The 25,147-nt window shown below is 40.9% G+C and overlaps 1 protein-coding gene across 1 annotated transcript in view; it reads right to left on the reverse strand.

The window, feature by feature from the left end:
• Positions 1 to 25,147, reverse strand: part of slc12a2l (solute carrier family 12 member 2-like) — a 47,742-nt gene that overhangs the window by 8,535 nt on the left and 14,060 nt on the right. Inside the window, exons 5-16 of the mRNA XM_014174894.3 lie at positions 24,461 to 24,600; positions 24,233 to 24,343; positions 23,974 to 24,082; positions 23,610 to 23,737; positions 21,543 to 21,627; positions 21,263 to 21,414; positions 19,938 to 20,045; positions 17,784 to 17,907; positions 17,507 to 17,608; positions 8,105 to 8,260; positions 7,822 to 7,921; positions 79 to 190 (exon numbers count right to left, since the gene is read on the reverse strand). Coding sequence (XP_014030369.1) covers positions 79 to 190; positions 7,822 to 7,921; positions 8,105 to 8,260; positions 17,507 to 17,608; positions 17,784 to 17,907; positions 19,938 to 20,045; positions 21,263 to 21,414; positions 21,543 to 21,627; positions 23,610 to 23,737; positions 23,974 to 24,082; positions 24,233 to 24,343; positions 24,461 to 24,600 — 1,427 coding nt within the window. The remainder of the gene's footprint in view (positions 1 to 78; positions 191 to 7,821; positions 7,922 to 8,104; positions 8,261 to 17,506; positions 17,609 to 17,783; positions 17,908 to 19,937; positions 20,046 to 21,262; positions 21,415 to 21,542; positions 21,628 to 23,609; positions 23,738 to 23,973; positions 24,083 to 24,232; positions 24,344 to 24,460; positions 24,601 to 25,147) is intronic.

Here is a 25,147-nt window from a genome sequence, read left to right on the forward strand (position 1 = left end):
GATGTATACTGTGTATGTATGTACAGAGATGCTTTGTAGTTGATAAGGCTTAGCGGCTAGGCTTGTAATGATACGTACCGTGCGGACGTGGCCACACACCATAAGGCCTACGTTCTTAGTGAATGCGTTTACCAGATGGAGTAAAGCAGGCCGGGCATTGGGGTATCCAGTCATCACCAGACACTGGGGTCTATCCCATATGAAAAAAAAAATTAATAATAATCGATACATTTTTCAGGATACATGTGAAATTTTTTTAATTGGCCAAATAATGTATTTCTTTTAAATGTATTTACTAGATTTTAATACATTCCAACAAATATTAAGTATTGTATTTACAGTCAAATCTATATATACGCATGTGTGTAAAATTTAAATCACAATATCAGTTAAATGGATTAGAAAATGATTTTAAATATACATTCTGAAATACATGAAAGAATGTATTTTAGAATATATTTTTACATATATAGTAGGTAAATATATTAAAACATTTATTTGGAAATGTTTTGTGAAATATATTCCAACAGGCACTTAAAAATGGGCAAATATACAAACTGTGCCAAATCATATTGTAACAAAATGCAATGAAACTTTAGTAGGCGCAGTGTACAAACTTAACCTTTAAATCACAGAACACAGCATGACACATTAAACCCCCCTAAAGTCTAAACCCTGTCTACTAAGCTATATGGAACTGTTTTAAGAAGGTCATACCAAGGATCATTTAGCTCTTTGATTTGGAATTTTAAGACCGCTCGAAGTATAAAAAAATATCCACAAAAATTGTTTGATGAAAAACAATTGTGGGCCTTACTGCTATTAGTCCATACAAAAGCAATGAATAACAGATTCACTACAACAGTCCCCCAAAAAATCTAAAGGAAATTTGTTCTGAAGTGAGACAGGGATGTTGCTAGGCCTGTTCATTAGCCCCCCCCTAAATAAATCAATATATCAGTCAATATATTTTCTCTGTGATATTTTTTTTTTTTGTCAACTGTTCCATCACATCTTAAACTTATCGGGGCGGGCACTAGGACCTGGGGGAGACTGCTGCTGCATGCGCTTGTGACTGTTAGACCTAGTTGTAGCTAACATTTTGGTTAACGTTAGCTACTTCTGTGGCTTGAGACTGCTAGCTAATAGTAAACGGACAGGAAAAGGCTCTGACACAACGAATTCATGCAGATAGGCTACGTTGTGAATGTGTGAGAGAGAGAGAGAGAGAGAGAGAGAGAGAGAGAGAGAGAGAGAGAGAGAGAGAGAGAGAGAGAGAGAGAGAGAGAGAGAGAGAGAGAGAGAGAGAGAGAGAGAGAACTACTATAGACTTGGTCATAATCAAAGCTTTGTCTACGAACACCATCCCAACCGTGAAGAACGGGGTGGCAGCATCATGCTGTGGGGGTGCTTTGCTGCAGGAAGGACTGGTGCACTTCACAAAATAGATGGGATCATGAGACAGGAAAATTATGTGGATATATTGAAGCAAGACATCAGTCAGGAAGTTAAAGCTTGGTCGCATATATATACAGTGGGGCAAAAAAGTATTTAGTCAGCCACCAATTGTGCAAGTTCTCCCACTTAAAAAGATGAGAGAGGCCTGTAATTTTCATCATAGGTACACGTCAACTATGACAGACAAAATTAGGAAAAAAAAATCCAGAAAATCACATTGTAGGATTTTTTATGAATTTATTTTAAAATTATGGTGGAAAATAAGTATTTGGTCACCTACAAACAAGCAAGATTTCTGGCTCTCACAGACCTGTAACTTCTTCTTTAAGAGGCTCCTCTGTCCTCCACTCGTTACCTGTATTAATGGCACCTGTTTGAACTTGTTATCAGTATAAAAGACACCTGTCCACAACCTCAAACAGTCACACTCCAAACTCCACTATGGCCAAGACCAAAGAGCTGTCAAAGGACACCAGAAACAAAATTGTAGAACTGCACCAGGCTGGGAAGACTGAATCTGCAATAGGTAAGCAGCTTGGTTTGAAGAAATCAACTGTGGGAGCAATTATTAGGAAATGGAAGACATACAAGACCACTGATAATCTCCCTCGATCTGGGGCTCCACGCAAGATCTCACCCCCCGGGGTCAAAATGATCACAAGAACGGTGAGCAAAAATCCCAGAACCACACGAGGGGACCTAGTGAATGACCTGCAGAGAGCTGGGGCCAGAGTAACAAAGCCTACCATCAGTAACACACTACACCACCAGGGACTCAAATCCTGCAGTGCCAGACGTGTCCCCCTGCTTAAGCCAGTACATGTCCAGGCCCGTCTGAAGTTTGCTAGAGAGCATTTGTATGATCCAGAAGAGGATTGGGAGAATGTCATAAGGTCAGATGAAACCAAAATAGAACTTTTTGGTAAAAACTCAACTCGTCGTGTTTGGAGGACAAAGAATGCTGAGTTGCATCCAAAGAACACCATACCTACTGTGAAGCATGGGGGTGGAAACATCATGCTTTGGGGCTGTTTTTCTGCAAAGGGACCAGGACGACTGATCCGTGTAAAGGAAAGAATGAATGGGGCCATGTATCGTGAGATTTTGAGTGAAAACCTCCTTCCATCAGCAAGGGCATTGAAGATGAAATGTGGCTGGGTCTTTCAGCATGACAATGATCCCAAACACACCGCCTGGGCAACAAAGGAGTGGCTTCGTAAGAAGCATTTCAAGGTCCTGGAGTGGCCTAGCTAGTCTCCAGATCTCAACCCCATAGAAAATCTTTGGAGGGAGTTGAAAGTCCGTGTTGCCCAGCGACAGCCCCAAAACATCACTGCTCTAGAGGAGATCTGCATGGAGGAATGGGCCAAAATACCAGCAACAGTGTGTGAAAACCTTGTGAAGACTTACAGAAAACGTTTGACCTGTGTCATTGCCAACAAAGGGTATATAACAAAGTATTGAGATAAACTTTTGTTATTCACCAAATACTTATTTTCCACCATAATTTGCAAATAAATTCATAAAAAATCCTACAATGTAATTTTCTGGATTTTTTTTTTCTCATTTTGTCTGTCATAGTTGAAGTGTACCTATGATGAAAATTACAGGCCTCTCTCATCTTTTTAAGTGGGAGAACTTGCACAATTCGTGGCTGACTAAATACTTTTTTGCCCCACTGTATATATATTTTCTTTTTCTTTTTTTCTTCACCTTTATTTAACCAGGTGGGCCTGTTGAGAACAAGTTCTCATTTACAACTGTGACCTGGCCAAGATAAAGCAAAGCAGTGCAACAAAAACAACAACACAAAGTTACACATGGGATAAACAAACGTACTGTCAATAACACAATAGAAAAATCTATATACAATAAGATTAGGGCGGTAAGGCAATAAATAGGCCAGAGTGGAAATAATTACAATTTAGCATTAACACTGGAGTGATAGATATGCAGATGATGATGTGCAAGTAGAGATACTGGGGTGCAAAAGAGCAACAAAAAAATAACAATATGGGGATGAGGTAGTTGGCTGGGCTATTTACAGATGGGCTGTATACAGGTACAGTGATCGGTAAGCTGCTCTGACAGCTGATGCTTAAAGTTAATGAGGGAGATATGATATAAGTCTCCAGCTTCAGTGATTTTTGCAATTCATTTCAGTCATTGGCAGCAGAGAACTGAAATGAAAGGCAGCCAAAGGAGGTGTTGGCTTTGGGGATGGCCTTTGAAATATACCTGCTGGAGTGCGTGCTACGGGTGGGTGTTGCTATGGTGACCAGTGAGCTGAGATAAGGCGGGGCTTTACCTAGCAAAGACTTATAGATGACCTGGAGCCAGTGGGTTTGGCGATGAATATGTAGCGAGGGCCAGCCAACGAGAGCATAGAGGCCGCAGTGGTGGGTAGTATATGGGGCTTTGGTGACAAAACGAATGGCACTGTGATAGACTACATCTAATTTCCTGAGTAGAGTGTTGGAGGCGGTTCTGTAAATGACATTGCCGAAGTCAAGGATCGGTAGGATACTCAGTTTTACGAGGGTATGTTTGGCAACATGAGTGAAGAAGGCTTTGTTGCAAAATAGGAAGCCGATTCTAGATTTAATTTTGGATTGGAGATGCTTAATGTGAGTCTGGAAGGAGAGTTTACAGTCTAACCAGACACCTAGGTATTTGTAGTTGTCCACATATTCTAAGTCAGATACGTCCAGAGTAGTGATGCTAGTCGGGCGGGCGGGTGCGGGCAGTGATCGGTTGAAAAGCATGCATTTCATTTTACTAGCATTTAAGAGCAGTTGTAGACCACGGAAGGAGTGTTGTATGGCATTAAAGCTCGTTTGGAGGTTTGTTAACACAGTGTCCAAAGAAGGGCCAGATGTATACAGAATTGTGTCGTCTCCGTAGAGGTGGATCAGAGAAACACCAGCAGCAAGAGCGACATCATTGATATATACAAAGAAAAGAGTCGGCCCGAGAATTGAACCCTGTGGCACCCCCATAGACTGCCAGAGGTCCGGACAACAGGCCCTCTGATTTGACACACTGAACTCTGAGAAATAGTTGGTGAACCAGGCGAGACAGTCATTTGAGAAACGAAGGCTATTTAGTCTGCCGATAAGAATGTGGTGATTAACAGAGTTGAAAGCCTTGGCGAGGTCGATGAAGACGGCTGCAAGGTATTGTCTTTTATTGGTGGCGGTTATGATATTGTTTAGGACCTTGAGCGTGGCTGAGGTGCACCCATGACCAGCTCAGAAACCAGATTGCATAGCGGAGATGGTGGGATTCAGAATGGTCGGTGATCTGTTTGTTAACTTGGCTTTCGAAGACTTTCGAAAGGCAGGGCAGGATGGATATAGGTCTGTAACAGTTTGGGTCTAGAGTGTCTCCCCCTTTGAAGAGGGGGATGACCGCGGCAGCTTTCCAATCTTTAGGGATCTCAGACGATACGAAAGAGAGATTGAACAGGCTAGTAATAGGGGTTGCAATAATTTCAGCAGATCATTTTAGAAAGGGTCCAGATTGTCTAGCCCAGTTGATTTGTAGTGGTCAAGATTTTGCAGCTCTTTCAGAACATCAGCTATCTGGATTTGGGTGAAGGAGAAGCGGGGGGAGTGGGGGGCTTGGGCAAGTTGCTGCGGGGGGTGCAGAGCTGTTGGCCAGGGTAGGGGTAGCCAGGTGGAAAGCATGGCCAGCTGTAGAGAGATTCTTATTGAAATTCTCGATTATCGTAGATTTATCAGCGGTGACAGTGTTTCCTAGCCTCAGTGCTGTGGGCAGCTGGGAGGAGGTGCTCTTATTCTCCATGGACTTTACAGTGTTCCAAAACTTTTGGGAATTAGTGCTACAGGATGCAAATTTCTGTTTGAAAAAGCTAGCCTTTGCTTTCCTAACTGCCACAGGATGTTTTTATGCTGGTCAAGGGCAGTCAAGTCTGGAGTGAACCAAGGGCTATATCTGTTCTTAGTTCTACATTTTTTGAATGGGGCATGCTTATTTAAGATGGTGAGGAAAGCACTTTTAAAGAACAACCAGGCATCCTCTACAGATGGTATGAGGTCAATAGCCTTCCAGGATACCCGGGCTAGGTCGATTAGAAAGGCCTGCTCGCTGAAGTGTTTTAGGGAGCATTTGACAGTGATGAGGGGTGGTCGCATGACAGCGGACCCATTACGGACGCAGGCAATGACGCAGTGATCGCTGAGATCCTGGTTGAAGACAGCAGAGGTGTATTTAGAGGGCAAGTTGGTCAGGATGATATCTATGAGGGTGCCTATGTTTACGGATTTAGTGAGGCTGCCTGTAAGTTACAGTGTAACAGACGTTGCGAGATAGCTAATGTTAATGTTAACGGTGTCTTTTAAATTCAACATAAGTTATGTGGCGATGATATCTAATTAACATTGTATTTAATGTAGTTTTGCTATCTGTGCCAGGCTATAAATGAGACAGATGACGTAACATCATGCACATATCTTTTCATACTCAATTGCTTTCATTCAGTAGGCCATTGCAAAACAATTATCAGTAGGTCATGTCTAGAAAAGGTGACATAGTGTTGATCACAATGTCATTGTATTATCCTCAATTTCTCAACTGTAGGCTAGCTAACGACTAACGTTAGATGGATATACGAATATTATTCGAGAGAGGCAGTGCCAGCAGCTCTGTCGAAGGCCAATCCGGTGAAAAATGAAGATTTTACCAGTTCAAACAAACAAATTCAAACTGAAACTGATTAACACATATTAAGCCTTGAGTTATTGTAAAAATGAGTTTAATAATAATACATGTCAAAACACAGCAGAGAAGAATGAGGGAAAGAAGCTGGAGGCTGACAGGGCTGAGAGAGGTTAGTGATAAAAAAAGCAAGTAGATATTAAGCTTTCAGTTAAATTTGGACAGCATATGACAGCATATGTTTTACTTTTGTTAGGCATAAATAGATTTTGTTCATGATATCTTAAAGGGTCATGCAGAAAGAGAGGCTTCTGTGCAAGGCAGAGATCAACATGTGAGCTGTATAAGTGAGAGTAAGCCCAGACCCCCCTAAAAGAGGCTTAGCCCCCTATCCATGAATCTCTAGTTATGTCCCTGCTGAGAGATATAAGATCAGGAAACATGAGTTATTATTATATATTTTACATGTATTTAACCCCTTATTTGTAGCACTAAACAGTCTCCTTATACATATACTTCCATTCATTTTTTTAACTGGCACCGGGGTACCTTCAGACGAGTCTTGTGAGGCCTGTAGGCATCCTAGAGCAAAACAACCGACATGTACTTGTTCGTGAGGTTCTGACCTTTGCACATGTTAGTGTGTAGCCCAAACTGTTCGGACACTACAGACAGAAGTTGGCAGATCGTCTGTACTGACTTCAGACAAGTCTCAAGACGCTTGTGGGTGTCGTAGAGCAAAACGAAGAACACCATCGTGTTCGTGAGAGTTTTGTGAGAAGACCGATTTTTGGGATGTCTCAAGGTCTGACAAACACCACTCTAGCTGTGTCACCTTTCACCGCAGATGCAGAAGTGCGAAAAATGCAACAAAAACTTAAAACGGACCTTTTTTTTTTACTATACTAATAAGATTTCTGCAGGGCGAAAATATCGACTCTAGCTTTTTTTTTACTGGCTTGATAATCCGTCTCGTTGGAGGCCAAAAAGCACTACGCCCCCAATACTTCTAATAGGTTGCCGCTGCTAAAATATATTTAGTCAGAATGAATTGTTATTGTACATGACACATCCTAAAGGCATACCACAAAAATTATACATGTTAATGTTAATTTTCTTTTGTGAATCTTGCATTCAATTGCACACAACAAGCTCCCCATGTCACAATGGGATTCATGGCTGATTTAACTCATAATTACCAGTTGTGTAGGGCTGTTCAGGTGTATTTTCCCCAAATGTGGTAAATGAGTTACCGCGTGGTTATGCACGCACCATAACACCGCTAACCATCCACTGTATAATACCACTCATTGGAAGCACAATACCAAGATATACACTTTCACATATTGTGGAGCATTGTACAATGTATAGTTTTTGTTCAAATTTATAAAAACTGAAATAAAAGAGTAATTTAAGATAAAGGTAAAGAGTAATTTAAGATCCCGAATTTGCATTTGAGATGATAATGAATGGACAGGGGGACCTGATCGAAGATCAGTACTCTTACTCTGAGACACTTGGTATAAATGGGCCTTGATGTTGAACATTGAATGCTGTTGCTGAAGTACACAACGTCAAGGTGTAAGGTTCATTCCATATTACGTGGGTATTTTTTAGTAGTGTGCAGCATGATGTGGCAACAGTTACGCTGATGCTCCTCTAAAGGACCTGCTGCTATGCTACCTGAAGTTTTTGACGTGGTCCTCTACACCAGTGAGAAGGAGGCAGTGTGTCAGGGCATGGTTATAGATCAAGGCTTGAGTGGAGGAGCCCCAGTTAACATCTGTGCGAGAATAAAATGAAAAAGAATAAAGAAAAAATAAAACAATAGATTAGAGACGAATATTGAACAGAAGTGTAACAACAGCCGACATCAACACAGTGTTCTTACAGCAGAGAGAAAAGACTGGCTATAGTTTTCTGTCCCAGATACACTCAAATACTATGTGAGAAGAGGACCATTTACCTGGTTTCTTATAGCTGACATATACATAGAGAGCCAAGACAATGATATTGGTCATAAGGGCGGCCCACCAGTTTACAACAAACATGACAGCACAACAAAGCACGGCTCCAGCCAGCGAGACCCACTTATTGAAATATTTGAAGCTTGGCCTCCATCCTGTTTAGAAGGGAGAGAGCACAATGTACGGTAGAACAAAACATTAACAATAAATTCATATTGACAAAACACGTACTGGGAATATATATGTAGTGACATCAGTGTGTAACAACAGCAGAGTTAGAAAGTCATTTAACCCTTTACACTCGTGGGAATTGGCCTATATGGACAGGGCTGAATTGAAATGTTTCTTACAGAAGAAATATAAAAGCATTTGCATAACCATGGTAGCCATTGAAAGGGAACTGTTTGGAGATAATGGGAAAATTATTAGACCAAAGGTGAAGACAGTTCACCTGCCACAATGATGAATCCAAACATTACACTGTTGAATTTATGTGCATTTGACATTTATTGTACTTTTCACCGCATTTGTTGATAACGAAATCTGAAAATACTCGGGATACATGATAAGAATATTCCTGGAAAGACAAAAAATTACAAAGGTTTGAGTGAGAGGACTAACTAGTGTCGCCAAGTGGGCAAACACCTCTCCAAAGTGTGCACATTTCCTAAGTAATTTTGATGCACTTTTATGACTCAAAGAAGAGTCTTCAACTATAAGGTGCCTTTTTGAACACTCCTAGCTGTGCCGTTGAGTATCTAGAGCAAGCACGCTTGTAGTTGTTTTGAACAAAACCCTGCATCCCCGCCATCACACAATTACTGTTGTTGTTTACACAATCCAAAAATGGTCCATTTTATAAATCGCAATCTGGGTCAGTTGGGAATCATTTGAAAGCTTGTTCTATTGCCAACATGCCTAAGTTATAAAATATGATATTACAGTGTTAAGCTTACACAAAGCAATTCAGGGAAACAGATAATAATTTTGGTGCGCATAGAAAAGAGTCATGACTGCATTCAGGTGTGTGTGCCGCGGTGAACTTGAGTTTTATGATATGGAAATGTGAATTGCACATTTTGACTCATGGGTGTTTAGCAAAATACATAGGCCTCTTAATTTGCAGCATTTCCCTCACTCAGACAACACATTTTTTTTTTTAAGTTACCCAATTAGCGGGAGAGATGGGGGCAACTTCTTGTCGCACTAGGTGCTCAAATTCAGAATGGCTGTCAGTCAAAACCCATCCAGCGCTGTGAAGAGAAGAGCCAGCCCACTGGGCACACCACATCATTTCAACGTGGATATAATTGGGTAATATTTGGTTGAGACGTTGATCAATATGATTACAACCTACAGTTGAAATCAGAAGTTTACATAAACTTAGGTTGGAGTCATTATAACTTGTTTTTCAACCACTCCACAAATTTATTGTTAACAAACTATAGTTTTGGAAAGTCGGTTACGACATCTACTTTGTGCATGACACAAGTCATTTTTCCAACAATTGTTTACAGACAGATTATTCCACTTATAATTCACTGTATCACAATTCCAGTGGGTCAGAAGTTTACATACACTAAGTTGACTGTACCTTTAAACAGCTTGCAAAATTCCAGAAAATGATGTCATGGCTTTAGAAGCTTCTGATAGGCTAATTGCCTTAATTTAAGTCAATTGGAGGTGTACCTGTGGATGTATTTCAAGGCCTCCCTTCAAACTCAGTGACTCTTTGCTTGACATCATGGGAAAATCAACAGAAAGCAGCCAAGACCTCAGAAAAAAATTGTAGACCTCCACAAGTCTGGTTCATCCTTGGGATCAATTTTCAAATGCCTGAAGGTACCACATTCATCTGTACAAACAATAGTACGCAAGTATAAACACCATGGGACCAGGCAGCCGTCATACCACTCAGGAAGGAGAGGTGTTCTGTCTCCTAGAGATTAACATACTTTGGTGCAAAAAGTGCAAATCAATCTCAGAACAACAGCAAAGGAAATTGTGAAGATGCTGGAGGAATCCGGTACAAAAGTATCTATATCCACAGTAAAACGAGTCCTGTATCGACACAACCTGAAAGGCTGCTCAGCAAGGAAGAAGCCACTGCTCCAAAACCGCCATAAAAAAAGCCAGACTACAGTTTGCAACTGCACATAGGGACAAAGATAGTACTTTTTGGAGAAATGTCCTCTGGTCTGATGAAACAAAAATAGAACTGTTTGGCCATAATGACCATCGTTATGTTTGGAGGAAAAAAGGGGAGGCTTGCAAGCCGAAGAACACCATCCCAACCGGGAAGCACGGGGGTGGCAGCATCATTTTGTGGGGGTGCTTTGCTACAGGAGGGACTGGTGCTCTTCACAAAATAGATGGCTTCATGAGGCAGGAAAATTATGTGGATATAGTGACGCAACATCTCAAGACATCAGTCAGGAAGTTAAAGCTCGGTCGCAAATGGGTCTTCCAATTGGACAATTACCCCAAGCATACTTCCAAAGTTGTGGCAAAATGGCTTAAGGACAACAAAGTCAAGGTATTGGAGTGGCCATCACAAAGCCCTGACCTCAATCCTATAGAAGATTTGTTGGCAGAACTGAAAAAAGTGTGTGCGAGCATGGAGGCCTACAAACCTGACTCAATTACACCAGCTCTGTCAGGAGGAATGGCCCAAAATTCACCCAACTTATTGTGGGAAGCTTTTGAAAGTCTACCTGAAATGTTTGACCCAAGTTAAACAATTTAAAGGCAATGCTACCAAATACTAATTGAGTGCATGTAAACTTCTGACCCACTTGGAATGTGATGAAATAAATAAAAGCTGAAATTATTCTGACATTTCACATTCTTAAAATAAAGTGATCCTAACTGACCTAAGATAGGGAATTTTTACTAGGATTAAATGTCAGGAATTGTGAAAAACTGAGTTTAAATGTATTTGGCTGTCACGACTTCTACTGAAGTTGATGCCCCTCCTTGTTCGGGTGGTGTTCGGCGGTCGACGTCACCGGCCTTCTAGCCACCATTAATCAGTTTTTCATTTTCCATTGGTTTTGTCTGGTCTCTTTACACACCTGTTTCATATCCCAGTAATTATATGTTGTGTATTTAACCCTCTGCTTCCCCTCATTTCTCTGTCGGTGATTGTTTGTTTGTTATGTACGTGTTGTTTCTATATCGGTGTGCGACGGGTTATTGTTTTACCCGGATTCTTTTCTACGTTGGTTTTGGAAATAAATATTCCATTTTTAAACCACTCTGTTTTCTCCTGCGCCTGACTTCCCTGCCACCTCTACATACACGGACTATGACATTGGCTATGGTGTATGTAAACGTCCAACTTCAACTGCAGGCCTAAAGGTCGAGACAATAAGAAGACACAGTGGCAGAATAAATTCAACCACACCTTTGTTTCATCACCAAACCGGAGAACAACCTCTGTCCAGTGAAGTCCACAAAGCATATTCCATTTTGGGGGGGGGGCCTGGGTTCCCTTGGCATCCATGAATACATGCCACTCGTTATCACTGTGCTTTGAACCATCTAAAAGCACAACCAAATTCCAATAGAAAAACAATGTGAGATATTTGGTTTAGTTGTCACCCAAATGTCTATCACTGCGCTTTCAACCATTTGAAAGCACAGCAAAGTTCAAATGGGAAGACAATGTCAGATATTTTGTTTATTTATAACCAAATGACCTGGATTGCAGTTGAGGTGACATTAAAAGTACATGGTGCAAGGGATCAATGCTGTTCGAGATTACTCACAGATTATTACAGCAATTGTGAAAATATCCACAAACCTGACACAACCTTAGCATGCAATCTTGAACATGCACACTGTATATGATTACATAAGAATAAATGTATAGTTACAGTAACCTCTAAACTTCAAAACAGCAAGATGGTGCCCCCAGACATGGCAGCTCTGCTTCTAGCTCCTTAGCAACATTGCAGTATTTAGTTTCTTTTGTATGTTATTTCTTACACTATTATCCCAGAACGTTTTTTGTGTTATTACATACAGCCGGAAATTGCTTTTGGATATCAGAGCGCCGGTAACTCACCAGCACTACGACCAGGAATACGACTTTCCCGAATTGGATCCTTTGTTCCCACCCCCCAGGGCAATTGAACTTATCCTAGAGGCTCCTCCAAGAATCTTTAGGCGGAGAAGAGGTATCCGGAGTGGCATTCTAGTCCGACTCAGGAGGCGGGCACACCATCCACCACTTCTGAGTATATTACTTGCTAATGTTCAGTCTCTAGACAATAAAGTAGACGAGCTTAGGGCGAGGATCTCCTTCCAAAGAGACATCAGGGACTGTAACATACTCTGTTTCACAGAATGATGGCTCTCTCTGGATATACTGTCCCCATCCATACAGCCAGCTGGGTTCTCAGTACATCTCGCAGACAGGAATAAAGAACTCTCTGGGAAGAAGAAGGGCGGTGGTGTATGTTTCATGATTAACCACTCATGGTGTGATTGTGATAACGTACAGAAACTCAAGTCCTTTTGTTCACCCAACCGAGAATAACCTCTAACATATTGATGTGCCGCTAGCGGAACGCCTCGCCAATATCCAATGATAGAGCGTGGCGCGAATTACAAACACCTCAGAAATCCCAAAACGTCAATTTTTACAGACTCTCCTTTATCTAACCACATTGTCCGATTTCAAAAAGGCTTTACAACGAAAGCAAAACATTAGATTATGTCAGGAGAGTACCCAGACAGAAATAATCACACACCCATTTTTCAAGCTAGCATATAATGTCACAAAAACCAAAACCACAGCTAAATGCAGCACTAACCTTTGATCTTCATCAGATGACACTCCTAGGACATTATGTTATACAATACATGCATGTTTTGTTCAATCAAGTTCATATTTATATCAAAAACCAGCTTTTTACATTAGCATGTGACGTTCAGAACTAGCATACCCACCAAAAACTTCCGGTGAATTTACTAAATTACTCACGATAAACGTTCACAAAAAACATAACAATTATTTTAAGAATTATAGATACAGAACTCCGTTATGCAATCGCGGTGTCCGATTTTAAAATAGCTTTTCGGTGAAAGCACATTTTGCAATATTCTGAGTAGATAGCCCAGCCATCATGGCTAGCTATTTTGACACCCACCAAGTTTGGCACTCACCAAACTCAGATTTACTATAAGAAAAATGTGATTACCTTTGCTGTTCTTCGTCAGAATGCACTCCCAGGACTTCTACTTCAACAACAAATGTTGTTTTGGTTCCAAATAATCCATAGTTATATCCAAATAGCTGCGTTTTGTTCTTGCGTTCAAGACACTATCCGAAGGGTGACGCGCCAGCGCATATCGTGACAAAAAAAATCTAAATATTCCATTACTGTACTTCGAAGCATGTTAAACGCTGTTTAAAATCAATTTTTATGCGATTTTTCTCGTAAAATAGCGATAATATTCCGACCGGGAGACCTTGTTTTCGTCCAAACACTGAAAATAGAAAATGGAGTCTTCACATGCACGCGTGCGCCAGTGTTCTCAGAACGACCACTTTCCAAAAGCCCTACTGTTTTTCGCCCAGGGACTGCAGAGTCATCATTCCCCATTCTGGCAACTTCTGAGAGCCTATGGGAGCCTTAGAAAATGTCACATTACAGCAGAGATCCTCTATTTTCGATAAAGAGGCTATAGAAGGACAAGAAATGTTCAGACAGGGCACTTCCTGTATGGAATCTTCTCAGGTTTTGGCCTGCCATATGAGTTCTGTTATACTCACAGACACCATTCAAACAGTTTTAGAAACTTTAGGGTGTTTTCTATCCAAATCAAATAATTATATGCATATTCTAGTTTCTGGGCAGGAGTAATAACCAGATTAAATCGGGTACGTTTTTTATCCGGCCGTGAAAATACTGCCCCCTATCCTAAACAGGATAACTCACAATCAAATGCCGACCGTATTACCTCCCAAGAGAATTCTCTTCAGTTATAGTCACAGCCGTGTATATTCCCCCCCAAGCCGATACTACGACGGACCTCAAGGAACTACACTGGACTTTATGCAAACTGGAAACCACATATCCTGAGGTCACATTTATTGTCGCTGGGGATTTTAACAAAGCACATTTGAGAAAAACGCTACCGAATTTCTATCAACACATTGACTGTAGTACTCGCGCTGGGAAAACACACGACCACTGCTATTCTCTCTTCCGGGATGCCTATAAGACCCTCCCCCGCCCTCCCTTCGGCAACACAGATCACGACTCCATTTTGCTCCTCCCTTCCTATAGGCAGAAACTCAAGCAGGAAGTACCTGTGCTAAGATCTATTCAACGCTGGTCTGAGCAATTGGAATCCATGGTTCAAGATTGTTTTGATCAAGCGGACTGGGATACGTTCCGGGTAGCCTCGGAAAATAACATTGATGTATACACGGACACGGTGACTGAGTTCATCAGGAAGTGTATATGGGATGTTGTTTCCACTGTGACTATAAGAACCTACTCAAACCAGAAACCGTAGATAGGTGGCAGCATTCGCGTTAAGCTGAAAGCGTGAACCACTGCATTTAACCATGGCAAAGTGACTGGGAAAATGGTTGAATACAAACAGTGTAGTTATTCCCTCCGTAAGGCAATCAAACAGGCAAAACGTCAGCACAGAGACAAAGTGGAGTCGCAATTTAACAGCTCAGACAAGAGACATATGCGGCAGGGTCTACAGACAATCACGGACGACAAAGGGAAAACCAGCCACATCGTGGACACCGATGTCTTGCTCCCAGACAAGCTAAACACATTCTTCGCCCGCTTTGAGGATAACACAGTGCCATCGACGTGGCCCTCTCCCAAGGACTGTGGGCTCTGCTTCTCGCAAGGCTGACGGCCCAGACGGCATCCCTAGCCGTGCTCTCAGAGCATGCGCAGACCAGCTGGCTGGAGTGTTTACGGACATTTTCAATCTCTCCCTATCCCAGTCTGCTGTCCCCACTTGCTTCAAGATGTCCACCATTGCTCCTGTACCTAAGAAAGCAAAGGTAACTGAACTAAATGACTATCACCCTGTAGCACTCACTTCTGTCATCATGAAGTGCTTTGAGAGGCTAGTTACGGATCATATCATCTCTACCTTACCTGACACCCTAGACCCACTTCAATTTGCTTACTGCCCCAATAGATCCACAGACAATGCAATCGCCATTGCACTGCACACTGCCCTATACCACCTGGACTAGAGGAATACCTATGTAAGAATACTGTTCATTGACTATAGCTCAACCTTCAACAACATAGTACCCTCCAAGCTCATCATCAAGCACGGGGTCCTGGGTCTGAACCCCGTCTTGTGCAACTGGGTCCTGGACTTCCTGACGGGCCACAAGAGTGCATACTCAGCCCCGACCTGTACTCCCTGTTCACCTGTGACTGCGTCGCCACACACACCTCCAACTCAATCATCAAGTTTGCAGACGACACAACCATAGTAGGCCTGATTACCAAAAATGACGATTACCTCACCTCCTTCTCTACAGGAAGGAGGTGAGGGCCCTGGTGGAATGGTGCCAGGAAAATAACCTCTCATTCAACGTCAACAAAATGAAGGAGCTGATCGTGGACTTCAGGAAAAAGCAGAGGGAGCACGCCCCTTTCCACATTGACGGGAACGCAGTGGAGAAGGTGGAAAGCTTCCAGTTCCTCGGCCTACACATTCACTGACGATCTGAAATGGGCCACCCACACAGACAGTGTGGTCAGGAGGCTGAACAAATTTGGCTTGGCCCCGAAGACCCTCAAATACTTTTACAGATGCACAATTGAGAGCATCCTGTCGGGGTGTATCACTGCCTGGTATGGCAACTGCACCGCCCACAACCGCAGGGCTCTCCAGAGGGGGGTGTGGTCTGCCCAATGCATCATTGGAGGCACACTGCCTGCCCTCCAGGACACCTGCAGCACCCGATGTAACAGGAAGGCCAAAAAGATCATCAAGGACATCAACCACCCGAGCCACGGCCCGCTACAGTATCATCCAGAAAGCGAGGTCAGTAGAGGTGCATCAAAGCTGGGACCGAGAGACTGAAAAACAGCTTCTATCTCAAGGCCATCAGACTGTTAAAAAGCCATCACTAGCCAGCTATCACCCAGTTAATCAACCCTGCACCTTAGAGGCTGCTGCCCTATATACATAGACATGGAATCACTGATCACTTTAATAATGGAACACTAGTCACTAATAATGTTTACATACTGCTTTACTAATTTCATATGTATATACTGTTTCTATTCTACTGTATTTTAGTCAATCCGACATTGCATTTTAGTGAATCCGACATTGCTCATCCTAATATTTATATATTTCTTAATTTCATTATTTTACTTTTAGATTTGTGTGTATTGTTGTGAATTGTTAGATATTACTGCACTGTTGGAGCTAGGAACACAAGCATTTTGCTAAATCCACAGTAACATCTGCTAAATATGTGTATGTGTCCATTACAATTTGATTTGAAAATGTGGCCATAAATGTCTTTCTCATTTTAAGGTTGAATGTTACATTAGTTTGTAAGATAGCTTTGACTTTAGGCTATTTATTTACTGTATTACAAAAAAAATATTTAATTGCGTTTGGTTGACAACACAACCAAGGATCAGCTTTTAAAGGAGCTGTTTCTACTGCTTGGATAGTTGCATCTGAGCCAGTGGCTCAGTGGCGACCTGTCATTCAGGGTAGAGCACCAACTGTTTGGACCTCCACCAGTTTAAATGTTTTTCATGTAATTCTGGCATTAATTTGTGTCTATCAGTTTAGCAAACAATATAAAAATGTAGATGACAACCAACCACAATTCAATATCACTAAATATCATTACATGTTAAATAAACCAGAGCTTGAAACACATTGGTTCATTTGCTTTGTTAAACCTACCCTTTGGAATGACTTCGATAGCAACAGTGAATCTATTTGTTTGGAAGTGGAGATCTCTAAACAATTAATTCTCATGATAGTACATTGGTAATAATCAGTGACAAATATCATAGCAGGGCTTGATTAAAACCCAGGATGGGAAACCAAAGGGTAACTATAGATCAATTCTCCAGTAGGTGGTGCTGCCCAGCCTATTGTTTTTTTCTGATAGTGGATATAATGTTGAAGATCTGACATTGTTTTAAAGGTACAAATTCAACATATTTTACACAAGGTTTGTCTATGTTGAAATTGGGTTACCGTGATGATGTATAGCATGTACAGCCGCTGCATTCCAATTTAGGCTTTATCAGTCAAATCTGCCATTTTCAACCCGTATATGGCTACGAGTGTAAAGGGCTACGACTAATTTGAATGAAAAGACAGTGAGCATATCGGAGAGTACATATATCAAAACCAATCCTTACCTGGAGAGTTGGCCAGAGATGCATGGAACACAGAAAAATTGATCAAGGCATATGAGGCCAGAAAGAAGTTTGAAATGATGGGAGCAATGACATTCAGCTCAGCTATGGGGAGAAATCACAAATAAAACTATAAATAGACTGATACATGAGTGACAGGGAGAGAATGAAGTGGATCGTTTCAAGTATTTTGTACACTGTAGTAATCGGTTTGTTGGCCAATTTGGAAACTAGAATGACTTCATTACCCATAATGCTCAATAATGTACAAAAAACGTACCAATAAGAATGAAGGCCAGACCAATACAGAAGGTGAGGACGTAGCCCCGTAAAGGTTCATTGTTCTTTCCATATCCCTTAGCAAAGACATGGAGGCCTGGGTAGATGTTGTCCTTGCACAAAGCCTAAACAGCCACACATACACATTGAGATACCAAATCCAAGCGTATAAAGCGTATAAAGCGGGAAAGGTCTAACATCCAATTCAATTGACAGGACATATCGTATACTCGTTTTTGACATAATATTGGATATCTAAAATAATGTCTAAGGGGCGGTTTCCCGGACACAGATTAAGCCGCTTACGTGTCTTTTTGTTGAGCAAAACTTTTTGTGGAATGTACTACGCTGCATACAGACCCCCGCACACTCCAGGTCGTCGAGATATATAGAGTTTCCTTGTAGGCCTATTTGGCGGGAAACTGTGAAGCGAGCTGTAGCCTATTGCCTGTTTCTGTTTCTGAGTCTTTTATTAAAGAATGTGAAACAATGTTGTGTTTATTTGCTGCTTTTCATTAAATCATGTAGCTGTTCTTTAGGCTATGGGCAGAATATAATATTTTGTAGCATAGGCTACTGAATTTATGACAGTAAACAGTTCATGTGAAAAAGGCCGATATTTGGTTGTTTCAATTGAAAAAATACTCTTTGTCACATGACAATAGCAATAGCAACATTATGATTTTAGAGACACAAAGTAACAATAGCCTCTATGATTAAAGGGATCGGAGTCCATCTACTATTGGGCTCTCACCATCATTATTTACATCATTCAAATTCACCAAATCAGTTTGTTTACAAGCCCAATAGGCTACTCATTTGTTTTCATTAAAAGTCCTGAATGATAGATAGGAAAATACAAGATAGCCTAGGCAAACACCCTAGGCTATCTTACACAATTGCACACAATAGCCTTCAGTGTCCAATCTGATGCACAGAAACATATGAAAACATTAACTCATTACCTTGATGCTTTCTCTGTTACATCTTGTAGACCCTGCTGCAAATCAAGCAGATAATCAACATAACTGTTTTTGCATCGCATGCTATCTCACAACAGCTGTTTGTCACTTGACTGTCATTCAGAAAAATATTTCCTGGATCAGCTGATGATGGTTGACAATAACACTAGGCCTAACTTAACAGCTGGATACCAAATGCACATCTAACAAGCAGGTAAATTAGCCTACCCATAGCCTATTGAAGAACCACGCAAGTTAGGTGACTTTTGGTTAAAGCATTCTATTTTGCAATTGCATACATCATTTTGGATTTGTGTGCCCATAAAAACTGTTTTCACGGCATGGCTTAAATTATCATTATGAACATTTGATAAAGCGGTGCTGCCATTAATAGTGCACCATCTCATAGACTCAGCAATACTTTTGTCTAACTGATGCTCCATAAGGGGTCAATGGGTTTCTTATTGTATTCATGATTGATTCGAAGGAAGTGTAACGGCGTTGGTAGTCGCGTTTGCAGGAATGAGGCGCAGGAAGCAACGAGCACAGGGAGTGGTGTTTTTAATAACACTTTGAAGGAAAAAACAAAGTTCCCAAACACAGGGGAATAAATACAATGTGCGACAATGCCAAGCCGACACGAACAAGACAGTCGATATACAACAATTAATCCCGCACAACAAGGAGCGGGCCAGCTAAACTAAATAGCCCCTCTAATGGCTAATTGACCACAAGTGTCTAAAATAAAAAAAGGGAAAAGCAAAAGGGAATCGGTGGCAGCTAATAGGCCGGTGACGACGACTGCCGAGCGCCACCCGAGCAGGAGGGGGCGCCACCGTCGGTGGGAATCGTGACAGGAAGCTTTCAGAACATTCGCACTTTGCCTACTGGTCAATCATCTCACAGTCATCTGGACACTTTCCTATGTGCAGTGCAGGTCAGTTATATTTTTGTCTCCTTTTCATATCGAGAAAATGGTAGCTTATTGATCACAGAGCGACCAGCCAGCTGTCACATTTTTATTTATTTATTTTATACAATATTCTGCCCATATGAACAAATGTGTATATACAGTATATTCTCCATTGGCATGCTTTTAGGTCCAGGCCCAATCTGTGTCTGGGAAACCGGCCCTAAAAATGTACTCCACGAAAATACTCGAAACATAACAAATACCGAAGGAGGGTTCTCACCTGGAAGACTTTTGGGGCACTGACGAGAGAGGCCAGGGCTGATGACAGCGTGGCCGAGAAAATACCAGCAGTGATCAGAGGTCCAAACCCAGACACCAAACTCATGACCTAGCCAACAACAAGCCTAGACGTTACTTCATTAGTTGGCACCTTCAATGATATCAGGCAACACACACATTCTCTCATGAACTGAGATTAAACTACAGCTATTGAAAAGATTGAAATGCAAAAACAAAGGTCATTTTATAGAGGGTACCATAGGGGTGCTAAGCCATTAGTGGTAGTGGGGAGAAAGTCATGCAAAGTCATGGCAAAACACCTCAAGGCATAAGAAAATACAAAAAGATTAGTGCTAACCATGACCAATTTGTAAAAGGCTTGCAGTGTGTATTCATAATAAACAAAAAAACAACAACAGCAAGGTGTATTGTTCAACTCTATGTCTGCTGTGCAAACCAATCGACAAGTGCCTTTGTCATTAATGTCATGTAAGTGCACTTGGCTTTGGTACTGGGTAACCCTGTACCACTTGCCTATGATATCAGTGGCACAAAGTGGGTGGGTGCCTACGCACAGTGGTTGCTGTCAATGGTCTCATTCAAGACCTAGAGAATGCCTTGTGACTCACAACACAAGCACTATTATCCCAGCTCCCATTGTTTACCACTAACTAACACTGCAAGCCCCTACATCTATTGTCAAAAATTCAAGCAGGAAGGAGAATAGCGTAGTGAGGGAAATGCAGCTTCTGAACTGCCATGAGAGATGGAATAATTTTTGCAGCCCATTTTATCACTAAATTGCCCAACACTAACCCAAATCAAATTCTCAGCGCTCTACATCAAACAACTACCATGGTGTTAAAGGATCATATAAGGTTACCCTCTCTTTTATAAGGCTCTATGCCAGGTGACTATTTTAAAGAATAATTCCTTTTGGAAAAAAGCATATCTGAAAACATCCAAGCAGAGCATTGTGCTAGACTAGAGGTCAACTTTCAGCAGAGGTAGGAGACCTGCTTCGACCAGTAGTTCGAATGACTATCACAATCGGGGTGGGGGTTATAATGCGTGAGACTATTTTAAAGGGGATGGTTCACCTAAATTACAAAATTACGTATTGGTTTTCTTCCTGACAGCGACCAGGTAAACAAAACTGCTTACAGGGTAAGGAAACCAATATGCAGTGTTGTAGTTTGGGTGAACTATCCCTTTAAGTTGTAGGCTCTCAGGCTAAACTTTGTTACATCATGTGAGGTTAACCATTATTGGAGGTACATGTCAATGTTAAGATAATCCTACACATTACCCCAGGCCCAGACATACTTGGAAATCGTTCATAAGCCCAAATTTGCAGCCTCCTTCCTTACAAATCGAGAAGTCATAACCAAGTGTGCAGGCAGCATCCGTGCAGTTCAAGCCACTGACACTGGAGGTATCATTGTGATCGCCAGTGGCGTCTCTAAGGATACAAGATCCTGTAAGAAAGGATGAGAATATTAACTTGAATCTTCAATTAACTAATTGTGGAATTTTTTATAATTTTAAACAGTGTACTTGTCTTGCTACTGTAACTTCATGTTCATTTTATAAAGAGAAAGATTACCAGTAGAAACAGTCACTGCCACATAAGTAATTCCAGTTATAAGGATGGCCAAAAGAGTGCCCTTTGGAATGGCTGACTGAGGATCCTAGGGGGACAGAACAACATATTTCTCAATGTTTTGTTGTGAATACATTAAAAACGCATGACAGTTTTTGCTCTATATTGAAAGTGCTCCATCTTGAAAACTTCACTGCTGACATGCACCCTTTCTAGGGATTATATTAACAGTGGACTAATGAACAAAATGCAAAAATGTAGTTTGAGTGTACAGTAGTATTCCTTTAAAGTTCCAGTGAAGTCAAAAACATGATATTCCTGTGTTTCATATATATTACCACACTATGGAGGTTGAAATAATACTGTGAAATTGTGAAAATAATGATAATGCCCTTTTAGTGTAAGCGCTGTTTGAAAAGACTGCCTGAAATTTTTGCCTGTTTTGGTGTGATGGAGTTTTGGCCTGCCTGGTGACATCACCAGGCGGTAAATTAGTTATTTGACCAATAAGAAAGTGAGTTCCAAACCTCTGCCAATAACAGTGAGTTTTCAGTTTCCTCCTCCCCACTCAGACCTAGGGTTACAACAGTGGTGTAAAGTACTTAAGTAAAAATACTTTAAAGTTCTACTTAAGTTGTTTTTTGGGGTAGCTGTACTTTTACTTCACTACATTCCTAAAGAAAATCATGTACTTTGTACTCCATACATTTTCCCTGACACCGAAAAGTACTTGTTACATTTTTAATTCTTAGCAGGACAGGACATTTTTCCAATTCACGCACTTATCAAGAGAACATCCCTGGACATCTCTACTGCCTCTGATCTGGCAGACTCACTAAACACAAATGCTTCATTTGTAAATTATGTCTGAGTGTTGGAGTGTGCCCCTGGCTATCCGTAAATATAAAAAAACAAGAAAATGGTGCCTGGTGCCGTCTGGTTTGCTTAATATAAGGAATTTGAAATAATTTATACTTTTACTTTTGATACTTAAGTACATTTTACCAATTTTATTTACTTTTGATACTTAAGTATATTTAAAACCAAATACTTTTAGACTTTTACACAAGTAGTATTTTACTGGGTGACTTTCACTTTTACTTGAGTCATTTTCTATTAACGTATTTTACATTTACTCAAGTATGACAATTGGGTACTTTTTTCACCACTGGGTTGCAAAGCTACCGGTAATTTATCACGGTTACCAGAATCTTCAGTAATTTTGGTAATTAAGAGAAAATATATGGCAATCTATTGTAACTTTGGTAATTTATACTGGAATAACTTAAAACAAATGTATTCATATATAGTATTCTTTATATTTATATATATATCTGTGTCCATATTGTCCATGAGTTTCTAGTAGATAGACAATTTGGTCCAAGAGAAAATAGCCTAATTAATAAAAACAACATCTAAACAACAATTTTCAATTACTGTACCTCTGCAACTCATCCAACTATTTACTTTCCCCACAACTGCCACCAGTTTGACATCAAAACATTGACAAGAAAAACATTGGCATAATAAAATAAATATAAAGGATATTAAATGCTGAAACCCTCATATCAAACACCAATAGTATTCACTAAGTTGATGGTTTATATTTAGGATAATGTTTTACAGCTTTGTCATTCTATTTTTTATTTAATTATTTCATATATTTTACATGTGATAAGTCCAGAGAGAGGGCCAGAGATAATTGCAGACACGTGATAAGTTTAATAAAGGTTAAATTTCAAAAAAGAAAAAATAATCTACCCAAAAGGGCCACTAGAAGTATTTTGATAGATTACATAAAATCCTTGAAATATACCAAAATTCCAGGAGTTTACTGGTAAAGTTTCCAGTAAAATACCCTCCCTTTGCAACCCTACTCAGACCACTCACAGACAGTCTTTGCAAAATTCTTGATTGAGAAATTGCTATCTACTAAGAAGCTATTTTTGTTTGTTTTTGACCGTTTTAATTGAAAACAATCACAGTAGGGTACTTCATTGTTACTGGGAAAGGATTTGATATTGATATAAAACGGCTGCTTTGGACCTTTGAGAGAAGCCAAGGTCTTACTGTAAGGTCTCCTGAGATGTTGGCACCTGCCAGGATGCCTGTTGCAGCCGGAAAGAAAATGGCAAACATGGAAAAGAACGTCTCGCCGTCTCGGAAATCCGGTCCCATGTTCTCCATCATGATAGCCGCTTCGGATGAAAAAGAACACAACGTGAGAATTTCATCTTGATTCAATGGGGGCAGTCGTAAGCCATTAAATATAATGCTAGCCTGTGTGCCAGTCTGTTTCTGCACTCTTGCCAACTCCTAGGTAGGCAAAAGCACAAACAGATCTGAGATTAGATTAATGTAATGCATGTTCAACAGAAGGAGAATTACAATTTGGGATATGGAAATGAGTGCATAGTTGAACTATCAGACAAACCTTTGTAGCCAAAGAAGCCTTTGGGCTCTTTTGACTCCATGGTGATGACGGTTCCGATGAAATAGTTGAAGATGGCGGCCAAAAGAATGACCAACAGCACAATCTGGGCCTGGAAGGGAAAGTTGGGTCATGAGTTGTACAGAGTTTCAACACGTTTATCTGCCAGAAGTTCCATAAAGTCACTACGGCAAAAGTCTAAAGTAAAGCAAGGGTTCCTTGTGTTACTATGTGTGACAGTGCATTGCTCTGTGGGTCTTACCTTCGCCTCCCACTCCATCCCTGCCACTGAGATGCCCAGAAGCAGGATGACAGTGAGGGTGCCCACTATACGGACGTCATTGAGCTCATCTGTCATTAGGGCATCTACATCCTGTCAATCAGAAAACAATCACCCAAGGCTGTTACTGTTGTTGCTATGTAAAATGTCAACATGGCACACAGCGATCCAATCAACGTTCACTATACAGGCATATCAAATGTTCCTTACATTAAGCATCTCAACGACAGTTTCAGCAAAGCCCACAACATACATGGCCACAGCCACAGCATTAGCAAAGGCGAAGATGAGACCAATGGAGCCACCAAATTCAGGGCCCAAACTCCTTGATATGAGGTAATATGCTCCACCTAAGATAATAGGAAGAATTACAGACGGGTTAGACCAGAAACACACTAGGGTTAGACCAGAATTACAATTCAAGCGTGTTAATGCTCGGCACACTATATCTGACTTTAAAGGTAATTTCCGATTGAGCTGACATTTTCTGCGTTTATTGTGAGTGTTGTAACTGACAGTTAATCTGTAAGTCTATGTCGTTGTTTTTTGTTTGAATTGTTTACGTGTTCGCTATGCGGAGGAAATGATAAGACAGGTGGAACTACGTGGCTAATAACTGTTGTAACGGGGATCATTATCATAGCAACACATCTTTGGGGATGAAGGCTTTCCCGCGCGATGTTAGCTAAGTTTTCATGTTACCGGGTGTAGTTCGTAAAGGTTGATATGTGTATGTTAGGATGAAGAGTGAATTCATGCCAGGAATAATAAGTGTGAAGTTTGATTTCCTCCCTTCTGTAATAAGCAGCCAATTAGGTATTTTTTCCTTTATTCGTGTGTTCAATCTGATACTGTTATAGCTCCGGCTAAACTGTTTATGTATGTAAGCACTTCAGA

Source organism: Salmo salar, chromosome 26, assembly GCF_965601325.2.
Source record: "Salmo salar chromosome 26, fSalSal1, whole genome shotgun sequence".
Taxonomy (NCBI): domain Eukaryota; kingdom Metazoa; phylum Chordata; class Actinopteri; order Salmoniformes; family Salmonidae; genus Salmo; species Salmo salar.